We start from the raw sequence: 24,831 nt of genomic DNA on the forward strand, positions 1-24,831 counted from the left end.
TCACATTTTACTAAAAACTATAATTTTATTATCATCTAAAACAAGTTGGTATTCACGTTTCCTTGATTGTTTTATAAATCCAACTTGTATTTCCAGGAAACAAACCTATACATATAAATCCATATTTGTTTTGAGATATTATGTATCTAATATGTTTAGACACTTTGTTTCAATTTGTTGTACACAATATTTTTAGGATTTTTCATTTTATAGATTTTTTTTTTTATCTTTTTAAAAAATTTTTTTACCTGGTTTGAAATGTCAAAACCATGTTAAACTCCTAAAGTGTGTTGGTAACCTGCATTATTCTGTATTTTAAAACATTATCTATAATTTAGGGACTATTTTGTCTGTACAAATTTTTAGATGGTCCCTCCAAAGAGGGAAAAAACACGATCTGTTTTTTCTTTTTTAATGGAGTGATAAAAATCTTATTACATTTGTTGGTTTAACTATATTTAAAATTTCCTTTTATATTGCTATTGAATTTAGGGATTACACAGAGCTTTGTTTTCTAAAAAGTGATACTTGCAAGTTTGAGGATTTTCTTTGTGAATCATTGGCTAATGACTTCTGCTAATCAATCAATACCCATAATGAGGTTACCATTCAGTTCAGTAAACTGCTCTGTGTTTACATGGAGATAATTTGCCTTTTGCTGGATAAAACTTCCTCTACAGTACTACTGTCTTAAGTAGGATTTCTCCTATTCTGTAGTTTCTCTTTCCTTTTGCATTGCTTTGAGCCATGCATGTTAGTTGATAGCAAGGCTTGATTAAGTGTTGTATAATTATTTGTTCTGGTACATCAGTTTGAATATTTCTATTTGTTTTGCTGAAATATTTTCCCACACATGAAGTTCAAATCCCAGTTCTGACACAAACAGTAACTATTATTTATTGAACAAATAATTATGTACCAAGCTCTATGAAAGCCACAGTAGAGACAGTATACAATTTTTTTAATTAACTTAATTAAATTAATTTATTTATATGTGGGGCTGAGGATCGAACCCAGCATCTCTCATTTACTAGGGGAGCACTCTACTGCTGAGCCACAACCCCAGCCCCTAGTATTCAAATTTATCTTTTTAGTAATTCCTAGGGTAGATATTATAAACCCCTCTTTTTTTAATATTTATTTTTTAGTTTTCGGCGGACACAACATCTTTGTTTGTATGTGGTGCTGAGGATTGAACCTGGGCCGCACGCATGCCAGGGGAGCACACTATCACTGGAGCCACATCCCCAGCCCATAAACCCCTCTTATGAATCTTGGACATAGAGGTCTTTAGAAATTTATGAGGGAGAGAGAGAGAGAGAGAGAGAGAGAGAGAGAGAGAGAGAGAGAGAAAGAAAGGAAGGAAGGAATTTACTAAAGATCACCTAGCTGGAAGAATTAATATTTGAACCTGATCGGTATGATTTTTTTAAAATATTTATTTTCAGTTATAAGTGTGGACACAATATCTTTATTTTTATGTGGTGCTGAGGATTGAACCCAGTGTCTCACACATGGCAGGTGAGCACTCTATCTCTGAGCCACTATCCCAGTCCTCTTTCCATTGTCCAGTTTCTGTATGAAGCATGACCTTTTATTAATTTAAGTTATTATTTGCAAGCATGGCTTCTGTTTAACTGTTCAAACTAGGCTGTCTGCGTCTTCGACTTGCTTTGTGGTTTCTGCCAATGTGGGTGTTTCCTCTGTGCTCTTTCCTGTTTGTATGCCTTTGCCTTTCCCTTTTGGGTGGGGGGTGGGTAGATGGGAGAAGGACCCATTGGCTGTTTCATATTGAAAGAAAAATACTGAAATGCACAAAGAATAGTATGACAAGCATCATAGTATACATACTCTGAATATGTAGTAGAAATTATAAAAGAGGATATATAAAGGAGAGGGTGCATGGGGATAGGAAAGATGGTGGAATGAGATGGACAGCATTGCCTTAGGTACATGTATGATTGCATGAAAGGTGTGACTCTGCTGTGTATCAGACAAATGAAAAGTTGTGCTCCATTTATGTAAAATGAATCAAAATGCATTCTGCTGTCATCTATAACTAATTAGAAAAAAATTTGAAAAAGGAGATATAATCTAATAAGCTTATAACACGTCTCAGCATGAATATTTACACTTTTAATTTCTCCTATTTTTTTTTCTTTTTGGTACTGGGGATTAAACATGGGGACACTTTGCCACTGAGCTACATATCTGGCCCTTTTAATTCATTTTTAACTACTGAATAGCATTTCATCATATGACTTACACTACAGTTCAGTTAACTATTCCCCTGGCAATGGATATTTACAGTTTCTTGCTCCAGCAAACCATACTGCCAGGAATACACATGGGTCTCTAGGTGCTCATGGCAACAGCATCCCTAGAGCAGATCATTAGGAAGTAGAATTGCTGGGTTGAATGGTTATACAGCTTCAACTCTTCTGACAAATCAGAATTAAATGTGGTTATACCAATCTATATTTGTGTGTTTGAGAGTCCCAGTTTCTCCATTTTCTGGCTAAATGACACTTGGTATTATCAGACTTTTTTTTTTTTTAATATTTTTCTTAAAGAGAGAGTGAGAGAGGAGAGAGAGAGAGAGAGAGAATTTTTTAATATTTATTTTTTAGTTATCGGCAGACACAACATCTTTGTTTGTAGGTGGTGCTGAGAATCGAACCCGGGCCGCACGCATGCCAGGCGAGCGCGCTACCACTTGAGCCACATCCCCAGCCCCAGACTTTTTTTTAATATTTATTTTTTAGTTTTAGGTGGACACAATATCTTTATTATTTTTATGTGGTGTTGAGAATCGATCCCAGCGCCCCGCGCATGCTAGGCGAGCACGCTTCCGCTTGAGCCACATCCCCGGCCCATCAGACTTTTTTTGATATATGCCAATTGGAAGGGTATGAGATGCTATTGTTTTAATTTAAGAAGATTTTTCTTTTCTTTTTAAGAAGAATTTTCTTGATCTGGGGATGTAGTTCAGTGGTGGAGTATGTGCTTAAGGTATATGAGGTCCTGGGTTTGATTCCCAATACTCCCTCTACCTTCCCTCTCCAAAAAAAAAAAAAAAGAAAATTAAAATTTTATTATGTGATATTTAAGTCTTAGAAAATATGTAAAGAATATAGTGAAGATCTGGTACCCACCAATCAGTTGAAGAAATAGGATATTACACATTTTCATCTTTCTGAATTTTCTTCTTTGACCATTACTCCCTTCCTAGAGGTAAATGCTGTTTTGTATTTGTTGATTACTTTTCTCATGCATGTATTATTTTCCCACATATTTTGTATTTATAAGCAATACTTAGGATTGTTTTGACTGTTTTCAAATCTGCAAACCTGTACATGGTATTCATATTGAGAGTACAAATGTATCAGTCCTCTATATGCATGGGTTCCCCATCTGTGGATTCCACAAAGTGCAGAGGTAACATATTTGAGGGTTTAGGGTGGAATTGTATCTAAACTGATTATGTACCTGCTTTTTTTAAATATATTTTTTTAGATGTAAACAGACACAATTATTTATTTATTTATTTATTTATGGTGCTGAGGATCAAACCCAGTGCCTCACACATGTCAGGCAAGTGTTCTACCACTGAGCTGTAGCCCAGCTCACATGTAGCCATTTTTCTGCTCGTCATTATTTTCTAAACAATTCAGTATACATAAAGTTTACATTGGTTGTATAAGATATTGTAAGTAACCTAGAGATGATGTAAAATATATTGGAGGATATTCATAGGTTATATGCAAATACTACACTATTTTCTCTAAAGAACTTGGGCATCCATGGATTGGGGAGGTTCTGAAACCAGATTCCCTGTGGGTACCCAATGACACTGTGCTTGCTGTGTTTGCTGTCATTTGCTCAATATGATGCTTCTGAGACTCACCCCTGTTATATTGTGCTCTATTTCTCTACCTTTTTCTGCTCTGGGCCCTGGGATTGATAGGCCTCAGATCCATCTTTGTCCAGTTGTATCTCTACCTACTTTTTGAGGAGTCATAGAATTATGCCCATCTTGAACCTGTGGTTCCACTTTGAGCCTACACCATACACTGGATTCTCTTGTCCCTGGAATTCTCAAAGCCACTTCCAGGGCTTGTATACTTCTTTCCTGGGTTGAAGGAATTTGCATGCACAGACTGACATGTCCTTTGCCTCTGGATGACAGCATTAGAGGTGTAGGACAGAGCCCAGGTGGGAAAAGAAAGAAGTGGTGGACTGGAGTTGGGAGCAGGACTGGCTTCCTCCACTCTGCTATGTTCTGTCATAAAACTCTGAGCCATCCAAGAATTCTAGTTGGCCATCCAGATCACACGAACCATATTTGTTAAGATAGGAATCAATAACGTGTTCAATTTAGCATTGGGTATTTAAACATTTATACGCAGGCCTCTGTTTGTAGCCTTGCTGTGGGCCCTACAGGTTTTAGAATGGGACTACTCTGATTCATTGAAGTGTGAAGTTTTCTTTGGTTTGAATGTGCACAATTTACATATCCATTGTCTCAAGATGGAGATTGTTTTTACTTTTTGATACTGGACCATGGTGATATGAACATTCTGGTATATGTTTCTTTATGTACATGTATTGGAGTTTTTCCTATCTAGTAGTAGAATTCCCATACTTACCATTAGTTTTATGAGATAATTTCAAATTGTTTTCCAAAGTGTGTTTGCCAAGTAGAATTTTTACCAGGTCTGAATATTCCCTTGCTTTATATTCTTTCCCCCCCCACATTTTTAAATTGGTGTGTTATAGTTGTACATACTGATGGAATTTGTTGTTACATATTTCCACATGTATACAATACATAATTTAACAATATACTTTGACCAATATCACACATCCTTGCTTTACAGTCTTGCCAAGTGGTATCATAGGCCTTTTAAAATTTGTGCCAATTCAGGGAATATGAAATTGTATCTCAATGTGTGTACTTTGTTGTTGTTTGTTTGTTTGTTTGTTTTGGTACCAGGGATTGAAACCAGGGGCACTTTACCACGGAACCATATCCCCAGTCCATATTATTTTTTATTTTGAGACAGGGTTTCCCTAAGTTGCCGAGGCTGGCTTTGAACTTGGTAATACTCTTGCCTCAGCCTCCGGAGCCACTGGTATTACAGGTGGGCACAATGTAGTTTTAATTGTTAATATGTTAGTGGCTCTGGGCCCTTTATTTTAAAAAAAAATATATTTTATTAGTTGTTGTTGGACCTTTATTTATTTTTATGTGGTGCGGAGAATCCAACCCAGTGCCTCACGCACTCTAGGCAAGTACTCTGCCACTCAGCCCCAGCCCCAGCCCAAGTAAGATAATTTTACAAGGCAGGTAATATGCCTTAAAAAGGCCCACAGCGGCCTGGGGTTGTGGCTCAGTGGTAGAGTGTTTGCCTAGCAGAAGTTGAGGCACTGGGTTCAATCCTTAGCACCATATAAAAATTAAACATAAAATAAAGGCATGTTGTCCATCTACAACTACAATTTTTTTTAATTGTCTTACTTGATAATGCTGCTTTGCATTTTATTTTTTGGTCATCTTAGTGCTCTATTTTTTGTTTGTAATAACCTTATTTATTTGCCATTTTAAAAAATAGCTAAAACTATTTTAAAGTGATTAATTCAGAGTCAGTCAGCACACTCATGATGCGGAACCATCATCACTATCAAATTCCAGAACATTTCCATCACCCCCAGCAGAATTCCCACACCCATCAGCCATCACTCCTCCTTCCCCAGCTCCTGGCATCCAACCTCTCAATCTATTTTCTGTCTCTATGGATTCTGAACTTTTCCTATAAATGGAATTACTTAAAATATGTCCTCTTGAGCCTGTTTTATCTCTAAGTATGACATTTTCAAGGTGTGCATTTATTTATTTATTTTTAATATTTTAGTTTTTAGTTATAGTTGAACACAATACTTTTATTATTTAATTTTATGTGGTGCTGAGGATCGAGCCCAGGGCCTTACACGTGCTAGGCGAGCGCTCTACCACTGAGCCACAACCCCAGCCCCTCAAGGTGTGCATTTTACTTGCCCGTGAGCCCTGTTGTTTGTGTGAATCTTTCCTGGAAATTCTTTCTGTTACTAATTTGCACTGTGTCTATGTAATCCTGCTCTCAGGGTGGGAGCCTTGGAGACGTGCTGTTTTCTGCAATATCATGACACAAAGGGGTACACCTTGTAAGAATCATTTGGGAATTTCTGTTCTCTTTTCAGGTTTGCTTCAAATTTTTTTTTCATTTTAATGTGATCATATTTGACTTTCAATGTCAGTGGTGTTCTGCAGAAATTAAGCTAAGAAATTCAATGGGATTGTAAGGGGTACTGTGAACCATGATTAAATCTTATGTAGTGACAAATAAGCACCCAATAACAAAATACTACTTTTTGCAATAATATAGCCATGGCAAAAAAATAAACGTTTAAAATAAGTGATGTTTGTTTCCCATCCGTAAAATGGGTCTGATTTTTTTACTCTTTTGACTATATTGACTTTCAAACAGGAATCTGTGATCTTTGCCTGCAGGCTACTTTGAAATAGCCAAGGCACCAAATGAGTGTGGAAAAGGAATCAAAGATTTTAGGAAGACCTAGGAGTTGAGGCCCAGTGAGAAATCAGAAACCAAGTTGGAGCAGGGAGGCTGACTCAGTGTTAGGGAAGAAAGTAGAGACCCAGCTTTTGATCTTTTAACTATTTTCCATACAAAAAGAACTTAAATGTTTCAGACCAACTTGCTGCATTAAGTTAAAAGAGGTCTTTTAGGCTCTGTGTAGTGGTGCAGGCCTGTAATTCCAGTGGCTCTGGAGGCTGAGACAGGAGGATCGCAAGTTCAAAGCCAGCCTCAGCAATGGTGAGGCGGTGAGGAGTAAACAACTCAGTGAGACCCTGCCTCTAAATAAAATACAAAAGAGCTGGCAATGTGGCTCAGTGGTTGAGTGCCCCGAGTTAATTCAATCCCTGCCCCGCCCCCCAAAAAAGTCATCCACAGCAAATTAGCGAGGCTTTAAGTAATTTAGTGAGACCCTGTCTCTAAATAAAGTATAAAAAGGGCTGGGGGTGTGGCTCATCAGTAAGTACCCCTGGGTTCAATCCCCGGTACCAAAAGAAAAGAAAAAAAAATTAAATCAACTGTATCAAGATAAGATTTATATTGAATAAAATATGCCATTTTTTAATATTTACTTTTTATTTGTAGTTGGTTACAAAACCTTTATTCTATTTATTTTTATGTGGTTCTGAGGATCGAACCTAGGGCCTCACACTTGCTAGGTGAGTGCTCTCCCACTGAGCCACGACCCCAGCCCTAAAATATACCATTTTAAAGTGAACAGTGTAAAGAGTCCTGACAAGTGGACACACACCATGTGGCAAGACTGCAAGAAAAGGTATGGAGTGTTTTCATCAGCCCTAAAGGTCTTGTTGTGCCTCTTCTCAGTTAACTGGTTAATCCCACCCCCAGCAGTTCTTTCAGTCCAGGCCATGATTTCCTGTTTTCTTAGATTAAAAAAATAAATATAATGAGCTGCAGCATTTCCCCCTCTCCCTGACAGATTGTTTTGAATAATGTCCAGGTGTACAGGTACTCAGTTTTCAAACTGTGCTTCTCGAACTTCCATGTGCCTGTGAGCCAGGTGGGGAGCTTACTGAACCTTGGGCTCCTGAGTAACACAGGGGAAATTCTGGTTCAGAAGGGATGGGTGCAGCCCTGAAGGGTTCTTTTGCAGGGGTCCAAACCACACATTCAGAAACAAATGGTACCGTGAGAGGTGCTTTCTGGCTGATTGCTAATGCAGTGTCACGTGCTTTCCCAGCTTGAGGAAGTAAAAGAGAAATGATTTGTTTGGAGCAGAGTGAACAAAAGATTCAAAAGTAGTGCTTTATCGAATGTTAAGGTGACCTACCTGTTACTCTATGTGACATAACTAAGACACACAGGAAACCTCTGGCATTCTGGCCAGCCGGCAACAAGTGTTCATTCCCCTTCCTGTCTCGCTAAAATGGAACCCTCATATACCCTTAACTAGTTATTAATCTTCCTCTCTAGTTTGTTTTATTATTAATCTTAGCTTTCAAAGGAATTTATATCTGGGTGGGGAGAAGAGACATGTGACAGGAGAGGAGGCTTGTGTGACCTACTTTCGCTAATCATCCAGACTTCTGGCAACATTGCCACCACCTCCTGCCCTTTACTCTCTTCCCTTCCTAGGCTTTCTCTCAGTCCTTCTGTAGACTCCGGGTGATGCTTCCTAAAATTTTACTCCATGTTGGAGTCACTTGCAAACACTTTCAAAAACACTGATGTCTGGCTCCTGCACCTAAACATTGTGATTTAATTAGCAGATGAGTTGGGCTCGGGGGTGGGGGGGGTCTTGATTTTATTATTTGTTGATCATTTCTTTGTGGTGCTGGGGGTTGTACCCAGGACCTCAGGCAGGGTAGGCAAGAGCTCTATCACCAAGCTACAGTTTACAAACGCTGTACCAGGCAGCAATGTTTGCAAACCACTAGAGAAATGTCCAGACCGGGGAGTTGTCCCTAACAGAGAGATGATGTTTGGTGGCACCAATGCTATTTGTCCCACTCTTGGTGCAACTGTAGAACCTGCACAGATTTTGAGCCTTTTGTCCCCACCCCTACCCCCATCCTTAGTGGGCCTGGATCCCCTCCTGTTGCCCTCTGCAGTCTCTGGCCTCCTTGGTGTAGTCCTCTTCCCAGGCAGAGACCTGCAGCTCGGGCTGGGCCACGCTGCAGTGATGGCTGCACCAGTGCTCCCAGCTCCACCTTTGTCTCCCCTCCACGGCGTCGGGGTTCTGTCTTGGCCACTCTGTTTCTCCCTGCCTTCCCAGGGGTTCCAGCTGCAGTGAACCATCCTGACACTTTCATAAGACAACAATCTAATCTTTTTAAAAAAGACTTTTAATTTTTTTTTTATTTGTTCCAATCAGTTATACAGGACAGCAGAATGCATTTTGACTCATTGTACACAGAGCATAATTAAAATTTTCATTTCTCTGACTGTACCCATATATAGAGTGGCACTACAAGTTGCACCACACGTACAGTCATACATGTACCTACGGTAATGATGTTCATCTCCTTACACCATCTTTCCTGCCCCCAGGCTCCCTCCCCTCCTCTCTCTCCCCTTTGCCCAATCAAAATTCTTCCATTCTCCCCATGCTCCCTGCCCCATCAGCAATCTAATCTTGAACACGAGAAGTACCAACATAAAGAGAATAGTGGCCTTAAAATGGTACTTTATTAGGGTTGTTGTTATTTTATTTACTTATTTTGGTATTGAGGATTGAACCCAGGGGCACTTAACCACTGAGACACATCCCAGCCCCTATATTTTCTTTTGAGACAGGGTCTTACTAAGTTGCTTATAGGGCCTTGCTAAATTGTTGAGACTGGCTTTGAACTCACAATCCTCCTGCCTCAGCCTCCTGAATTGTTGGGATTACAGGTGTGTGCCACCACACCCAGGTAGGGTTGTTTTTTGATTGCTGACATTCTATTCCTATTTATTTATTTATCTATTGTTGTAGATGAACACGATACCTGCGTTTCATTGATTGATTGATTGTGGTGCTAAGGATCAAACCCAGTGCCTCACACATGCTAGGCAAGCAGCTCCACCCCTAGTCCCCTGACATTTTATTCATTAGAATAATGTTCTGTAGATTTTATCTTCCACATATCCTGGTTCTTTCTCTACCTGGCTTATATTATGGTGAACTATTTCCTGTTTTCTACAGAAGTCAGCTGCTTTCATCCACCCGTTGGGTATGGGGGAAGAGAAGGTTGAGGAGGAGAAAGGAAAGGGGTACTTCAATACCAGTTACTCTCCAGATTCTTTCGGTTTCTGCTTGGTCTGCTGTTGAGCTGGCCCTGTGTTTACTTGACTTGCAAAGCCCAAGGGCTCAGAGGCGAACATCCAGTTCCAGAGCCTAACCCAGAATCAGATGTGACAAGCCCAACCAGTGATTCTTAGCCCTGACTGCACATTAGAATCACCTGGGGTCCAGCTCTGCTCAGATTAAACCCATATCTGAGGGTGTGGCCCAGGGTCAGGTATTTTTAAACACTCTCTAGTTAATGACCCGTGTTGTTGGGATAAGAAGCACTGTGGAGCCTGGCTTTTTGGTTGGCACCCTGGGCGCGGGGGGGGAGACAGCAACACTTTTTGCCTGATTTAAAATAACTTTTTTTTCCTGTGCTTGGAATGGAAAAGTGAAAAGGTCATTTGTTTTTAGGTCTTGGGCCTGGGATTCCTGAAAGAGGGACTATTCTGCCTCTTTCAAGGCCATCTCTAATCCTTTGTTTAAAAGTTACCATTTTCTATCCCAACTCCTGCAGTTTGCTTGAAGTTTATCAGCTCCAAGTACACCCAGAACTCTGCAAGTGTTTGCTTTGTCCTGGGCAACTCTGGGAATCGGGGAGTCCTGCAGCTCTAACCAACCTTCTGTAGGGTTGTTCCCTTGTGGGAGGCACCCTTGAGCCCCTGATACTCTAGTGTGCCCTAGAACTCACACAGTGGATCATCTGGGAGCTTGCCACACATGTCAGTTCTGAGTGCCCCCAGACCAGTGATTTCAAAACTCTGGGACTGTTTTTTTTTTTTTTTTTTTTTTTAATTTAGAGACAGGGTCTCACTGAGTTGCTTAGTGCCTTGCTAAATTGCTGAGGCTGACTTTAAACTTGTAATCCTCCTGCCTCTGCCTCCCAAGCTGCTGGGATTACAGGCGTGTGCCACTGCGCCTGGTTGTTTTGTTCTAACAAATCCTCTACATGATCCCAGTGAATGCTAAAAGTTTTTAATATCACCTGGTAGGTCTGGGAGGAGACCCCCACAATTTGCTCTTGTGCAACCTCAGGTTGATGCAGAAGAGGCTGTACCCAGGACCACACTATGAGAAGTATTAGTCCTCAAGAGGCCAGTGTAGAGCCAGGCATGTTGGTGCACACCTGTAATCCCAGCAGCTCAAGAGGCTGAGGCAGGAGGATTGCAAGTTCAAAGCCAGCCTCAGCCAAGCAACTTAGCAAGACCCTATCTCAAAATAAAACAAAAAGGGATGAGGATGTGGCTCATGGTTAAGCACCCCTAGGTTCAATCCCTGGTATCACCCCCTCCCCCAAAAAAAGGCAGTAAAGAGGAATAGTGGCTTCAATAATCCAAAATGGTAATTTTTTTTTTTTTTTTAGAAAAGTCTCAGATCTGTTTTTTTTTTTTTTTTTTTTTTTTAGATCAGAGTTCAACAATCAGATCTCCCCTTATCTAAGTCACCCTTAACTTCTTATCTTTCAGCTTCGGTTTCCCAAAGTAGGATTATTTTGATGGCTAAATTAAGTAACAGATGTAAAGTTCCTGTCACTCTGTGCTTGCCCCCAAGTAGAATGTGAGTACAAATTGCCCCTCCTTGGTGGCTGATCAATATGCTTCAATTAGGGCAAAGATAAAAGTTGGGGGACGTCTGGGGAATGTGGAGGAAACAGTGGGCCACCAGGTGTAGAGCCACCAGGTGTTGGGCCACCAAGGCTAGACATACATGTTGCGGTTTGAAACTGGTTTTAAGTAGATGGAATTTGAAGTAATACGTAGTTTGCTGGAGGCCTGAGTCAAGAAACGAGACGTGTAACTGGGGCAATGTCGGGGATCCAAGCCAGTGCAGTGCATGCTAGGAGTGACTCTTCCTCCAGACACAAATGACCTGGGTGGGCTTGGAAAGTCCTAGACACTCCATGGTTCCAGGCAGATCTCCATTAAGCTGCCTGGCTGTTTTTGGGTTTTTAGAGAAACCGGTGAGTTCAGGGACCTTGGGAGTGACATGTCCTTGGTGAGGACAGGCACAACCAATCCTGCATCTCCATGTGACCTGCAGGAGATGCCATCAGCAGGGCTCCATGTTCTGGATGTCTGGACTGGAGCCCAAGGGAAAGTAGGGATTCCTTATCCCAGTGGCCAACAGTTATCAATGTCTCAGAGCCTTAGTCTGTCCATGGGAGTGTTTTATTTTATTTATTTATTTATTTATAAAAAATTTTATTCTTAGTTGTTCAAAACATTACAAAGCTCTTGACATATCATATTTCATACATTTGATTCAAGCGGATTATGAACTCCCATTTTTACCCTGTATACATATTGCAGATTCACATTGGTTACACATCCACATTTTTACATACAGCCATACTAGTGTCTGTTGTATTCTGCTCATGGGAGTGTTTTAGTGATATCATTTTCAGATCAATATCAATAGGAACACTGATGGCAGTGTCCTGAGAAGCAGGGAGTGAGATGCCTCACAAGGTCTGGTCAAGATATGATGGAGCCATTTGTGCTTTGACGCGAGGCAGCAGGAGACTACCTGTGGGCTGGGGCAGTGAATGATAAGGCAGAGTCTTAGCCCAGCTGCAGGGGGTTTGGGGAGGTGGAGGTTGGTGGGGAACAGTTATCTGAAACCACAGAGTAGAATCCAGAAGTCAGCAGATAGTTGAGGTCCGCCTTATCAAGGAGCGCCAGAAACATGCTGAAAGCCAAGGTCATTGGTGGAGAAAGCAAGGAGAAGCCTTGCCTGGGAAAATGGCTGGGTAGAGGCTGTTGCCAGAGACTGACCAGCTGCCCTTGAGCTGTTCATGAATCATGGTACATGGGAAGGCTGGCCAGGGCGCCAGAGCTCAGCAGGTGGCTGACAGGGTTGTTGACTCTGTGGCCTTTTCTTCTCAGAAGTTCTATTGCTAGATCTGAAGGCAATTCCGGAGGGTTTCAGAAATGTTTCACACACAGGCAATATTTGGATAAGTGACCTTTAACAATTAATGCTTAGAAAATAACTTTTGTCTAGATGTTTACATTTTTGAAAAATCACCCATTTCAATAAAGTCATTTTGCATTTCTGTTTATCAGCGACAAACAACTAAAAATAATAGTGGCATCAGATAATATTTAATATTTGGGAAAAAGGAGATGATTATTAAAGGAAGATTTTTAAATAAAAGTTGAGAAAACAGAACAAGGCTTGAAGCAGTAGAGAGGCATCTTGGGTTCCTGAATCAGAAAATTTAAGGTAGTTAACACGACATGTTTAATATGCAGTGGGATTTATGGGGTTAACAGAAATAAGATCTCTGTTATGCTGTTTTGTGGAAGTTGACAAAACTTTGATAAAATTTTAAGGAGAAACAGTTAAGCACACTGAAGCAAAAAGGAGTAAGCTAATGATATCCTAAATTACTCTGACAATATTTAAAATATAGCATAAAAGACCTTTGAATTAGATGGTATTATGGTACTGGTTTCAAAGTAAAATGGCAGAATGATAAAACAAACACGTGCACACGCACACAGTAGGGGTTCCAGTAGTTTTAAACTTTATAAAAGGTTAACATACAATAGTCCAGGATAACAAGAAAGGAATCATTTAATAGAAGTTATTGAGAGAAATTGATACAAAACACCTATGTCCCCCTTTGACAATCTTATAAGCTTCAGATATTTTAAAGAATTAGTATTGAGCTGGTCATGGTGGCGCAAACCTATGATCCCAGCAGCTTTGAAGGCTGAGGCAGGAGGATCACAAGTTCAAAGCCAGCCTCAATAACTTAGTGAGGCTCTAAGCAACTCAGTGAGACCCTGTCTCTAAACTTTTTATATAAGTATAAAGGGCTGGGATATGGTTCAGCGGTTAAGCACCACTGGGTTCAATTCATAGTATGAGAGAGAGAGAGAGAGAGAGAGAGAGAGAGAGAGAGAGAGAGAAAAGTGGTGTACATATGAATTATTTTCACAACTGTTAAACAGTAGGCTAAATTATGAGGGGTGAATAGGGAGGACTTGATTGTATCAATATTTAGCAATGACAACCTTAATCAATTCTCAATGAAAAAAGAAATGCAAAACTATTTGAAATAAACAAGATAGGTAAAATGAATATTAAAGAAACATAAGGAACCTTTGCAAATCTGCAGATCAGTATCTTTATTAGGTAAACAGTTCAAGAATAAAAACAAATTGTAATAAGAGGAAACACAAGTTTCACACCTACATTTAAGAATATTTTAGTCTTGCTCATAATAAAAGTGGGTATTAAGTAAAAGTATAAGTTCACTCTATACCTACTGAAGTAGTAAAACTGATAAAGTCTATGTTAATGTGCTTGTGGGGAAATAGACACTGCCAGATGGCTGGCATGTCTTACAGAGACCAATGGGTCAAAGTGAAACATAAGCTGTCAAGAAAATTACTGTATCACTTGAGGCAAGCTCTCAAGGAAATAATGTAAAAAAAGAAGGCTATTTGTACACAGATAATTGTATTCCCACTACTTAAATAGTGAAAGTCTGGGCCATTACTTGTCTGTCAATTTGATTATGGCTGTCCAAACTAGAAAATTTTAATAGGCCATCATATCAATAACTATTGAAACCATAAACCTGAGGATTTCCATGATATATGTAGGATATGTAAACTAAGAAGTGGAATGAGTGGACATTGATAACTGTCAAATTATGCTTGTTTTGAGGTGAGCACCAGTGTTCTTTGGGTTTATCCATGTTCTAAGTCAGCAATTCTCAGACTTCAGTGTGATTATATCAAGTGCTCAGTTGCCATACATGGCTTATGTATTCAAAATCTTGATTGTAGGTCAACTGTATCATCTTGGAATGTTGCATTGGACACTGCTGACATAATTCATTAGTGATCTAAAGAAAAGATTTTCCATCTTTTTTGGTGGAGTAGTTTGAATATAAAGAGCTTCCTCTATTCTTGTTTAGTCACAAATAATAGAGGTATATATAAATCAGATATATAAATCAGAACAGATTAAGCAATGCAAAATTTCACATAATTAAAATGTTGTAAATGCAGCCAGGTGTGGTGGCACACAGCTTGGGAGGCTGAGGCAGGAGGATTGCAGGTTCAAAGCCAGCCTCAGCAACTTAATGAGACCCTGTCTCTAAATAAAATATTAAAAAGGACGGGGGATGTGGCTCCATGGTTAAGCTCTCCTGCGTTCAATCCCCAGTACCACATACACACAAAAAAGTTAAGTAAATGAACCTCTCTTATTTTCTTGACTTTATCATCTTCTCCATTTCTCAATGGATAATAATTTCTAATAGATTGATTTTTGTTTGTTTACCATTTTTTTCCTCTTCACTTTTCTGAACTATACACAAATGATTACCAGGAGATACTATTCAGAGAAGTATTACATTAACTAAGGTCAGCATGTGAATACACATGTATAATTTATGAATAATACATACTCTCCTTGCTAATCTATGTGCTTCATACATTTATCTTTCAAAATTGTCTTCTGGGGCCTGGGGATATAGTTTAGTTGGTAGAGTGCTTGCCTTGCATGCATAAGGCCTTGGGTTCAATCCCCAGCACCACACACACACACACACACACACACACACACCACACACACACACCAAAAAAAAAAAATGTCTTCTGCAAGCTGGACGATTTCTTTTTCTTACCGTCTATGAAGTGGAAACACTGACGATTGTCATGTTTTCTTCTAGGAATTTATGCAAATATTCTCATGAGGTTCTCTCAGAAAAGAATTTCCAAGTCCTGAAAAACCACGAGCTCTCTGGACTTAACCAAGAGCAATTAGCTGTACTCCTCCTCCAAAGCGACCCGTTTTTCATGCCTGAGGTAAGTTACAGTTCCTCTTGAACAGCAGGGAGAGTATTATTGGCAGTGTTGTATCCTGGACATGCTGGATAGGGGCAGAAAGACACTCATGGTTGACACCAGGGCTCTTTGGGTGGCAGCCAGGGCTGCTGCTGAGTGACCTCAGAGATTCCAGCAATTTCCTTCCTATTCAAAGTCTTTATAAGCATTTGGCTCTGGGATGCCTCCACTGCTAGGCTGCTGGGGAACCCTGTGTGAGTGAGATGAGCTGGAGACAATAGTCAGTCAGAGGACCAGTCGATGCTTTCCACCTGGGTGGCCTCCGCAGAGAGGCTGGGGAAATGAGGGGGAAGAAGAGGTTGAGCTGTTGTAACAGCGACCCTCCCCTCCCATTGCAGTGACTTGAGTAAAATATACTTTTATTTGTCTGTCACTGTGGCTGCTTTCATTCTGAGAGGGCAATCTGAGTAGCTGCAACAGAAACTGGATGGCCTCAGAGCCTAAAATATTAAAATCTGGTCCTTTACAGATAAGTTTGCCAACTCTTGCCTGGATATGGGCAGGCAGGTAACCTGGGTGGTCAGGCAGCTGGATTCCACAGTGCCATCCAGAGACTCAGGCCAGTAGGTCAGCTTTGTTGCTTTCAGAATGTGGTCTTCCTCCTCTAGTTACACAGCTGTTCCTGTTGGTCACCATGTTCTAGCCAGTGGGAAGGTAGAGAGGTGGTACATGGAAGGCAGGCAGTTTCCTTTATAAAGGATGTGACATGGGCAATGTAAATAGCACATCTGCCCACACCTCTTGGGCAGAGTTTATCACATGATCATTCTTAGCCAGATCAGAGGTAGGAAATGTATTTTCTGGCTCAGTGATCATTTGTCTATCTAAAACTTGGGGGCCTCCAATTCTAGAAGAAAGATGGGGGCAATGATGGATCATCAAGTCTCATTCATTTGGCTGTGTACACTTGAGCATTACAGGAACTGTTCAAGGCAAGGTATCTGACCTGAGAAAAATCCTTGAGTAGAGAAGTTAGCCTCATATTGAAAGAGAGGCACAGAAAGTTATAGAAGATCCAGATGAAGTGGGTGGAAGGGAAGGAGGTTGGAATTCAGTGAAATGAAACTTCACAGAGGACAGGAGACTTGCTGGAGACTTCTTGGTGATTAAACACTTTTTGACTGTGAACTCCGTGTATTTCTGTGAGCATTTTAGAATCTAAGACATGAGAGGTGATTTTTTTTCTTTTTCTTTTTTTTTTTTTTTTTTTTTTGTACCAGAGATTGAACTTAGAGACGCTTAATCACTGAGCCACATCCCTAGCTCTTTTTATTTATTTATTTATTTTTTGAGAATGGGTCTTGTTGAGTTACACAGGGCCTTGTGAAGTTGCTGAGGCTGGCTTCGAACTCATGATCCTCTTGCCTCGGCCTCCCGAGTCACTGAGAATACAGGCTTGCATCACCATGCCCAGCTGTAATTTCGATGATACATGATACGTGAAAGAGGGGCTAAGTCAAGCACGACAGGGAGTGTAGAGGATCAGCTGTGGCTGGGAGAGGTGGACAGGGACCTGAGAGGGCCACGGTGAATGTTTTCAGCCCTCTGACATCTCTTGAGACTTATTCTGCCTTTAACTACCCGTGGGACCTTGGAGAAGGCATTAAACCCTCTGGGTATCACTGTTTTAAATTTTTTTTTTACATTTATTCAGTTAAAATTTAGAAGTGCAACTGTCAGACATTGTGCCTTCCCTGAAGGCAGAAGTGAACAAGACATAATCTCTGTCCTAAAATACTTAATATAGCCTTCTTTTCCATTAAGCCTTGACCTATGAGAACATGAAAACATCAGGCAAATCTGACTTCTTGTTATGTAAATTCAGGATTTTTACTAATCATATAAAACACATCTTTGTAAAACAGTTTATTAAAGGAAGGAATGACTTCGTTTGTTCTGGCATATTTAAGGCCAGAGCCTTCTTGCTTTAGGATCAGCATGATAACAGGAATGTTAAACTAAAGCATCATTTCTCAAGTTGATAGTTGTTCTTTTTCATTAGAACCTCCAGGACACTGGTTCTCAAACTTGGCATGTGTCAGAACTAAGGAGGATTTGTTAAAACACAGATACGGGGGCTCCATCTCTGGTGGTTCTAACTATGAATATGGTGAAAAGCCTAACAGGTGTCCACATGGTGCTGATGGTGCTTGATCCAAGGACCACACTTTGAGAACTAGGGATCGAGAGCCTAGAATCTGGAGAGTAGACTCTAGCGATCATATCTATTTGAATCTGTGAATCTGATTTTTAGAAGCTATGTGGCTAAATGACTGTTCCTGGGGTCTGGTATCTGTCTACACAAGTTATGGGGAACCATGTTCATCTATTTTGTGCAGAGCTCATGGAAGCATCTTATAAACGTTTTTATTTTTAAAATGTCTGAAATTCAGGATTTTTACTAATCCTATCAGTTTTCTCATTCTTGGTTCTTATGTTTGTATCGCACTTTATTCTGCACAACACAGTCATATTGCTTTGACTACTTGACAGTGTAATTTAGTTAGATGAGGCAAATATTTCAGTTCCTTACAGCAAAGGAAACAGGAACTGGTAGGTGGGTCCCTTGAGGTCCTCCAGCTGCTTCTAGGGGCTCACACTTTACACTGGTATCTTTTAGTCCTGCATCATATGACTGGGCCTCAGTGACAGTATTCTGCATCTCACTAGGAACTCCATCCCTGTAGACCAAGATATGTTGATAATATCTGTTTAGATAAAAATGCAGGACTTTTCTTCTTTAGTTTATCATTTTAGATACTTCACATTCTTCCAATAGAGACCAAATTCTGAATTACAGTTGTTGGTAAAACACATGTCCTTTTAATTGAAAAGTAAGTTGATATGCAAAACTTAGACTGTTGTCTTTGGGCTCTTTCTTAATGCAGAGCTCAACTACTCTGTTGCAGTTGGCCATCCAACAAGGATTATCAAATTTTTTTAAAAGATATTTATTTTTTAGGTTTTTTTTTAGGTAGACACAATATCTTTATTTTATTTTTATGTGGTATTGAGGATCAAACCCAGCGCCCTGCACATGCCAGGCGAGTGCACTACTGCTTGAGCCACATCCCCAGCCCAGAATTATCAAATTTATCACTATCTTATAATTAGTTTGCAGAACTTTTTCTGTCCCAAATAAGCCATCAATTGAATGCACCTTATCAGAGACTGTGGGATATTCATGGATTTTCCTCCTCTTGGCATATCTGTTTGCTTTGGAAATATTTGTGCACTTGAACTTTCCTTAATGAATGCATGGCAGATATACAAAGATGTTTTATCTCTGTCTGTTGTATTTCCCTTCTGCAGATTTGCAAAAGTTATAAAGGAGAAGGTCGAAAGCAGATTTGTAGCCAGCAGCCACCATGCGAGAGACTCCACATCTGTGAGCACTTCACCCGAGGAAACTGTAGTTACCTCAACTGCCTGAGGTCCCATAACCTGATGGACAGAAAGGTGCTGGCCATCATGAAGGAGCACGGGCTGAGCCCAGATGTGGTCCAAAACATCCAGGACATCTGCAACAACAAACATGCTCGTAGGAACCCTTCTGGGCCGAGAGGTAAATACCTTTTCTTTTTAAACTGTGTACACTTTCTTTTTCTTTCTTTTTTTTTTTGTACCTGGGATTGAACTCTGGGGCACTTGACCAGTGAGCCACATCCCCATCCCTATTATTTATTTAGAGACAGGGTCTCACTGACAGTTACTTTGTGCCTCCTTTTACTGAGGTAATATTAATTATTTTCACACCATCATTTCCAGAACTTTCTCATCTTGTAAAACTGAAACTCTGTCTTTGAAAACTAACGCCCACGCCCCTCCCCAAGCATTCTGTTTTCTGTCTCTATAAATTGGACAACTCTAGGTATCTCATATAGGTGGAAGCATTTCATATTTGCCCTTTTGTTGGGCGGGGGGACCCTGGGATTGAATTCAGGGGCACTCAACCACTGAGCCACATCCCCAGCTCTATTTTGTATTTTATTTAAGAGACAAGGTTTCACAGAGTGGCTTAACACCTCGCTTTTGCTGAAGCTGACTTTGAACTCATAATCCTCCTGCCTCAGCCTCTCAAGCTACTAGGATATTTGCCCTTTTATGACTGGCTATTTTACTTACCATAAGGTCTTCCAGACTTATCCATGTCACAGCATGGGTCAGATTTATTTATTTATTTATTTATTTTAAGGCTAAATAATATCCTGTCATCTGGATATACCCCATTTTGTTTATCTAATTGTTTGTTCATGGACATCTGAGTTATTTCTAGTTTTGCCTATTGTGAAAAATGCTGCTGTGAATGTGGATGTATGAGTATCTCTTGAAGACCCTGTTTTCATTTCTTTTGTGGACTATAACCAGAAGGAGACTTGTTAGATCTTATGGTAATCCTGCATTTAATTTTTTGAGGAGCTGCCACGTGGTTTTCCACAGCAGCTACACCAGTTTTCCTTTCTGCCAGCCGTGCACAAGGGTTCAGATTTCTGCACATCCTCTCTATCACTTGTCATTGTCTGTTTTTTTTTTTTTTTTTACAATGGCCATCTTCATGGTGGCGAGACCATTTCTTAAGCATTTTCTATTTTATGTAGTGGGATTAATCTCAACTTTTTTTTGGTCTTTATGAATTAGCTGTAGGATAAGTAAATTTTATGAAGTACATAGGATACATGAGTCTAAGACCCTGTAAAAAGTAATGAGCATTTATACTTCTTTATATCTGGGAATGATTTATCATTTACAAAAGAGACTTTCACCCAAAGCACCTCATTGTGCCTCACAGCAAAACCATGAAGAAAGGTAGATGTATTATTTATTAGACTCACATAAAGGGTAAGGAAATTGAGGCTTAGAATTTTTAAACAACTTTGATATTTATTCATAAGGTAGTAAGTCAGATATGATAATTTTTAAAGCAACCTTTATTGCAGGCAGCCTTACATCATTTTTAAAAGGATGAAAAGTAAGATGACATATATTTAAAAGGCATGTTTCAGCCCTCACACCACCAGAGAGTAGCAGAGCTCACATGCTCTGATTCCATACCTAATGCTCTTCTCCCACATCACAGTGCTGCCTGAACAGAGGATAGATTTTTGTCACATGTACACAAATACACATGCAAGCACACACACACACACACACACACACACTCATCACAGGCACACATGTATATCACACATACTCCATGCACACTCACAAACACATGATTGCTCCATCCAGGATATGACTCATCCCAGTTCTAGAGAAAAGCCACTGCTTTGTCAATTTTAATTTTTTTGTTTATTTTTACTGGGATTGAATCCAGAGATGCTTTACCACTGAGCTACATCCCCAGTCCTTTTAAGACATGATCTCACTAGCTGGCCTTGAACTAGTGACCCCGGTATCTCAGCCTCCTGAGTCCCTAGGGTTACAGGGGTGCAGCACCACGCCTGGCTATTAAGCTTAGGCATTGGGAGGGGGTGCTAATGAAGGAATCTGTAAAACTTTCTAGCTTAAATGAATCCTACCTTGAGAATGTGGTTTTCTGTTTTAGTATTATGAATCCTTAGATGATCAGGTACATTCGAATTACAATATGGGCGAAATCTAGCTGATTTTTGTCCCTTTCCGCCTTTGCATTCACCCTAGCAATACTGGTTGACTCAGAGCGGCGCACAGCGCCACCTAGAGGGTGGGGAGTAAGGTCTACCTCTCAGGAGAGAAGCCGGGGCCCCTCCCTCACATCAGGAGCCTCCCTTCATCCTTAACGACTCTTCCTCAAGATTTGGAGCTGGGGTTGTGGCTTAGTGGTAGAACACTCGTCTAGCACACGTGAGGCTCTGGGTTCAAACCTCAGCACCATATAAAAATGCAATAAAGATATTGTGTCCACCTACAACTAAAAAATATTAAAAAAAAAAAAAGATTTTCATGCAGCAGATTAGGACAGGCAGTTTGATAGACCTTGAATATCAAGGTGGGAAAGCAGAGAGGAGGCATAGTGGTAGGAACCCAACCATTCAACAATGAACATGAATTTTCATTATTTTGTTTCATTTTGCTTTTCTCTTTGCAGCTCCTACCCCGCACCGTAGAGCTGGGATGACTAGAGGTAGAAGCAAGAGTAGGGACAGATTCCTGCCGGAGAGCCAAGAATTTCCTCCATCTGCCTCAGCGGCTGCTCAGAATTCCCGCACATCCAGTCCAGATGTTGTTGGCCAAAGGCTTTTCCTGAAGGACGTGGGGGTCGGTGACCTCACCTACAGGTTCACGTATCTGGGGAGTCAGGATCGCACTCCACCTTCCTCCCTCTTGTCTAAGGCACCTGGTCTTGGAGGACCAGGTCAGGTGGGGTCAAGCCAGAAGTTTTCCGAGAATGGAAGTCCAGATCGCCTCTTTTATAGGAATCATTCAGATTCAGCGTCGTCCTGCAGCCAGAAGGGGTCCCCAACCTGGCAGAACGACCAAGGCACCAGGAGAGACAATGTGTTTTTTCCAGGTCAAGCTGCTGTGGGCTCTCCTGTTGGTTTGGGGAAAACACCTGAAACCGTAACTACCAGAAAGAGCACTGCCATCCTCTCCCCAGACCTTGTGAATGTCAAGGGCAAGAATGGGACTCAGGACACTCAGCAGCATGTCCCTCTTTTTAATAATAATTATGATGGAGCGGCCATGGATATAACTTCCGCAAGATTTCTAAATCACGGAACCACAATCGGCAGCCAGAGAGAGATGGCTGTAGCTAGGAATCAACAGGACAATGGAACTGCTCCCCAAGATGTGCACACCACTGCCCGAATGAGAAATGACCCAGGAGTGGCATTTTGTAATGGTAAATGTAGAGGGGACCCATTTGGGGGGTAGTAAATCTGTCTATCACACCAAAGGGCTCTAGTCAAATAATGGATGAAAATACTAATGTAGACAAAACTGGTGCTGCTGGTTTTGGCTTAAAAATAGCAGCCATTGGGTGAATATTCTAGAAGTCAGAATCTGAGAAGCCAGTTCCCAGCCCCATCTGGGGAAACCACTGCCCCCTTACAAGTTGGCAATCTGCCTCAGTTGCCTCCACTTTTCAGAGCTGCGTCCTGGGGGACCCATGGTGATGACTCTGCTAGGCCTCTCTTAGCCTGTTCAGCCTAAGTCACTCATCAGAGTCACTCAGACCTGTATCTTGAGTCTGCAGCAGAGTGGCCATGGCTGTAGTTTTTCCTTTAATGGAGCTAGAATGAGAGGTTTTGGTGAAGAAGCCTACTGTATGAAGACAGGCAAGGACTAAATGGTAGAACCACATGGAATAAGCTGCTATGTTTATTGAGAATTAGAATCGTTTGACTACAATTTCAGAAATAATCATAGCTCTCGTGTGGCGCTGGTGTCCACACTTTATTTTATGGAGTGGCTGTCTGGGCTCTCAGGAGTCAACACATGAATCTCAGGAATTTTCTTGACAGGGCTCCATTGTAGGTGCTATTTCCCATTGTGAGGCCTGGTATCTTTGGTTTTCATTTAAGCATGAAGATCAGCGTGTATGTGTCCTCTCTTGTTTTACAGATTCCATATTGAATGTCGTAAGCACCACATCTTCTAGGATGGATGATCATGGCTCCAAGGAAATTTGTCTAGATTATCTGCATAAGAGCTGCCAGCTTAATAGTGAGTGACATAAGGACTTTTTTCAAGCTTTGACCTTTTGGTCATTGTGTTAATGCTTCTGTGAACATAGGTATGCCCGTATTTGCTCAAGACCCTGTTTTTACTTCTTTGGGGTAAATGCCCAGATTTGGAATTTCTGGATTGTGTGGTAATTCTGCATTTAATTTTTGTAGAAACCATTTTCTCTAGTGTCTATACCACTTTTCATTCCCACTAGCAATGTACGAGGGTTCAAATTTTTCCACATCCTCAAGCCGTCCATTTTGGGTTTGCCTTTTATGTTAGCTTTTCACCGCTGTGACAAATACCCGAGGAAGTCAGCTTAGAAAAAGATTTATTTTGGTTCTTGGGTTCAGAGGTTTCCGTCTGTGGTTGGTTGGCTCCACTGCTTCTGGGTCTGGGATGAGGCAGAACAGGATAGCACAAGGTCATGGCCCAGCAAAGTGGCTCACCTCATGGCAGCCAGAGGCAGACAAGAGAGTGAGGAAGGGTCCTGGGACAAGATGTACCCTTCCAGGGCATGTCCCCAATGCCCTACTTCCTCCAACTGGGTCCCACCACCTACAGTTTCCACCACCTCCCAATAATGCCACCAAATTCTGAATTCCTTAATGGAGAACCCACCGATGCTGTCCAAGCCCCCATGATCCAGCTGTTTCCCAAACACCCGACTCGAGAACCTTGCTGCATTGGGACCAACCATGCATTCAGCACTTGAGACTTTGGGAGAACTTCCAGATCCAAACCAGAACACCTGTGGTGCCATTTTGTTTTAAATAGTCACACATCTTTTGAACACTTCAAAAATGATTTAAGGCCTGGGGATGTGGCTCAAGCGGTAACGCGCTCACCTGGCATGTGTGGGGCACTGAGTTTGATCCTCAGCACCACATAAAATAAAATGAAGATGTTGTGTCCAACGAAAACTGAAAAATAAATATTTTTTAAAAAATGATTTAAATAGGGGCTGGGTTATAGCTCAGTGGTAGAGCGCTTGCCTAGCACATGTGAGGCACTGGGTCCTCAGCACCACATAAAAATAAAATAAAATAAACGTATGCTGTCCATTACAGCTACAAAAATAAAAAAAATCTAAAAATAAATAAATAAAAATAAAGATATGTGTCCATCTACAACTAATAAAACATTTCAAAAAATGATTTAAATAGAACATAGTGAAAATTTTTAAATTAATTTATTTTTACATTACTGGGGAATCAAACCCAGGGCCTTGTGCATGCTAGGTGAGTACTCTACCATTGAGTTATATCCCCCAACCCCTTTTATTTTTTTTTATTTTTTCATTTTGAGACAGGGTTTCACCATGTTGCCCAGTCTGGCCTCCAACTTACAGTCCACTGCCTCAGCCTCTGAGTCACTGGGATTATAGGTGTGAGCCACCGTCCCCAGCACATAATGAAAAATTTGAAAAGCAGAACTGTTTTCTGTA

The 24,831-nt window shown here is 40.8% G+C and overlaps 1 protein-coding gene across 1 annotated transcript in view; it reads left to right on the forward strand.

The window, feature by feature from the left end:
• Zc3hav1 (zinc finger CCCH-type containing, antiviral 1) overlaps positions 1-24,831 on the forward strand; it is a 54,958-nt gene that overhangs the window by 3,361 nt on the left and 26,766 nt on the right. Inside the window, exons 2-5 of the mRNA XM_076832771.1 lie at positions 15,560-15,695; positions 19,047-19,299; positions 21,802-22,557; positions 23,280-23,381. Coding sequence (XP_076688886.1) covers positions 15,560-15,695; positions 19,047-19,299; positions 21,802-22,557; positions 23,280-23,381 — 1,247 coding nt within the window. The remainder of the gene's footprint in view (positions 1-15,559; positions 15,696-19,046; positions 19,300-21,801; positions 22,558-23,279; positions 23,382-24,831) is intronic.

The sequence above is a fragment of the Callospermophilus lateralis genome, chromosome 1 (genome assembly GCF_048772815.1).
Source record: "Callospermophilus lateralis isolate mCalLat2 chromosome 1, mCalLat2.hap1, whole genome shotgun sequence".
NCBI lineage: Eukaryota > Metazoa > Chordata > Mammalia > Rodentia > Sciuridae > Callospermophilus > Callospermophilus lateralis.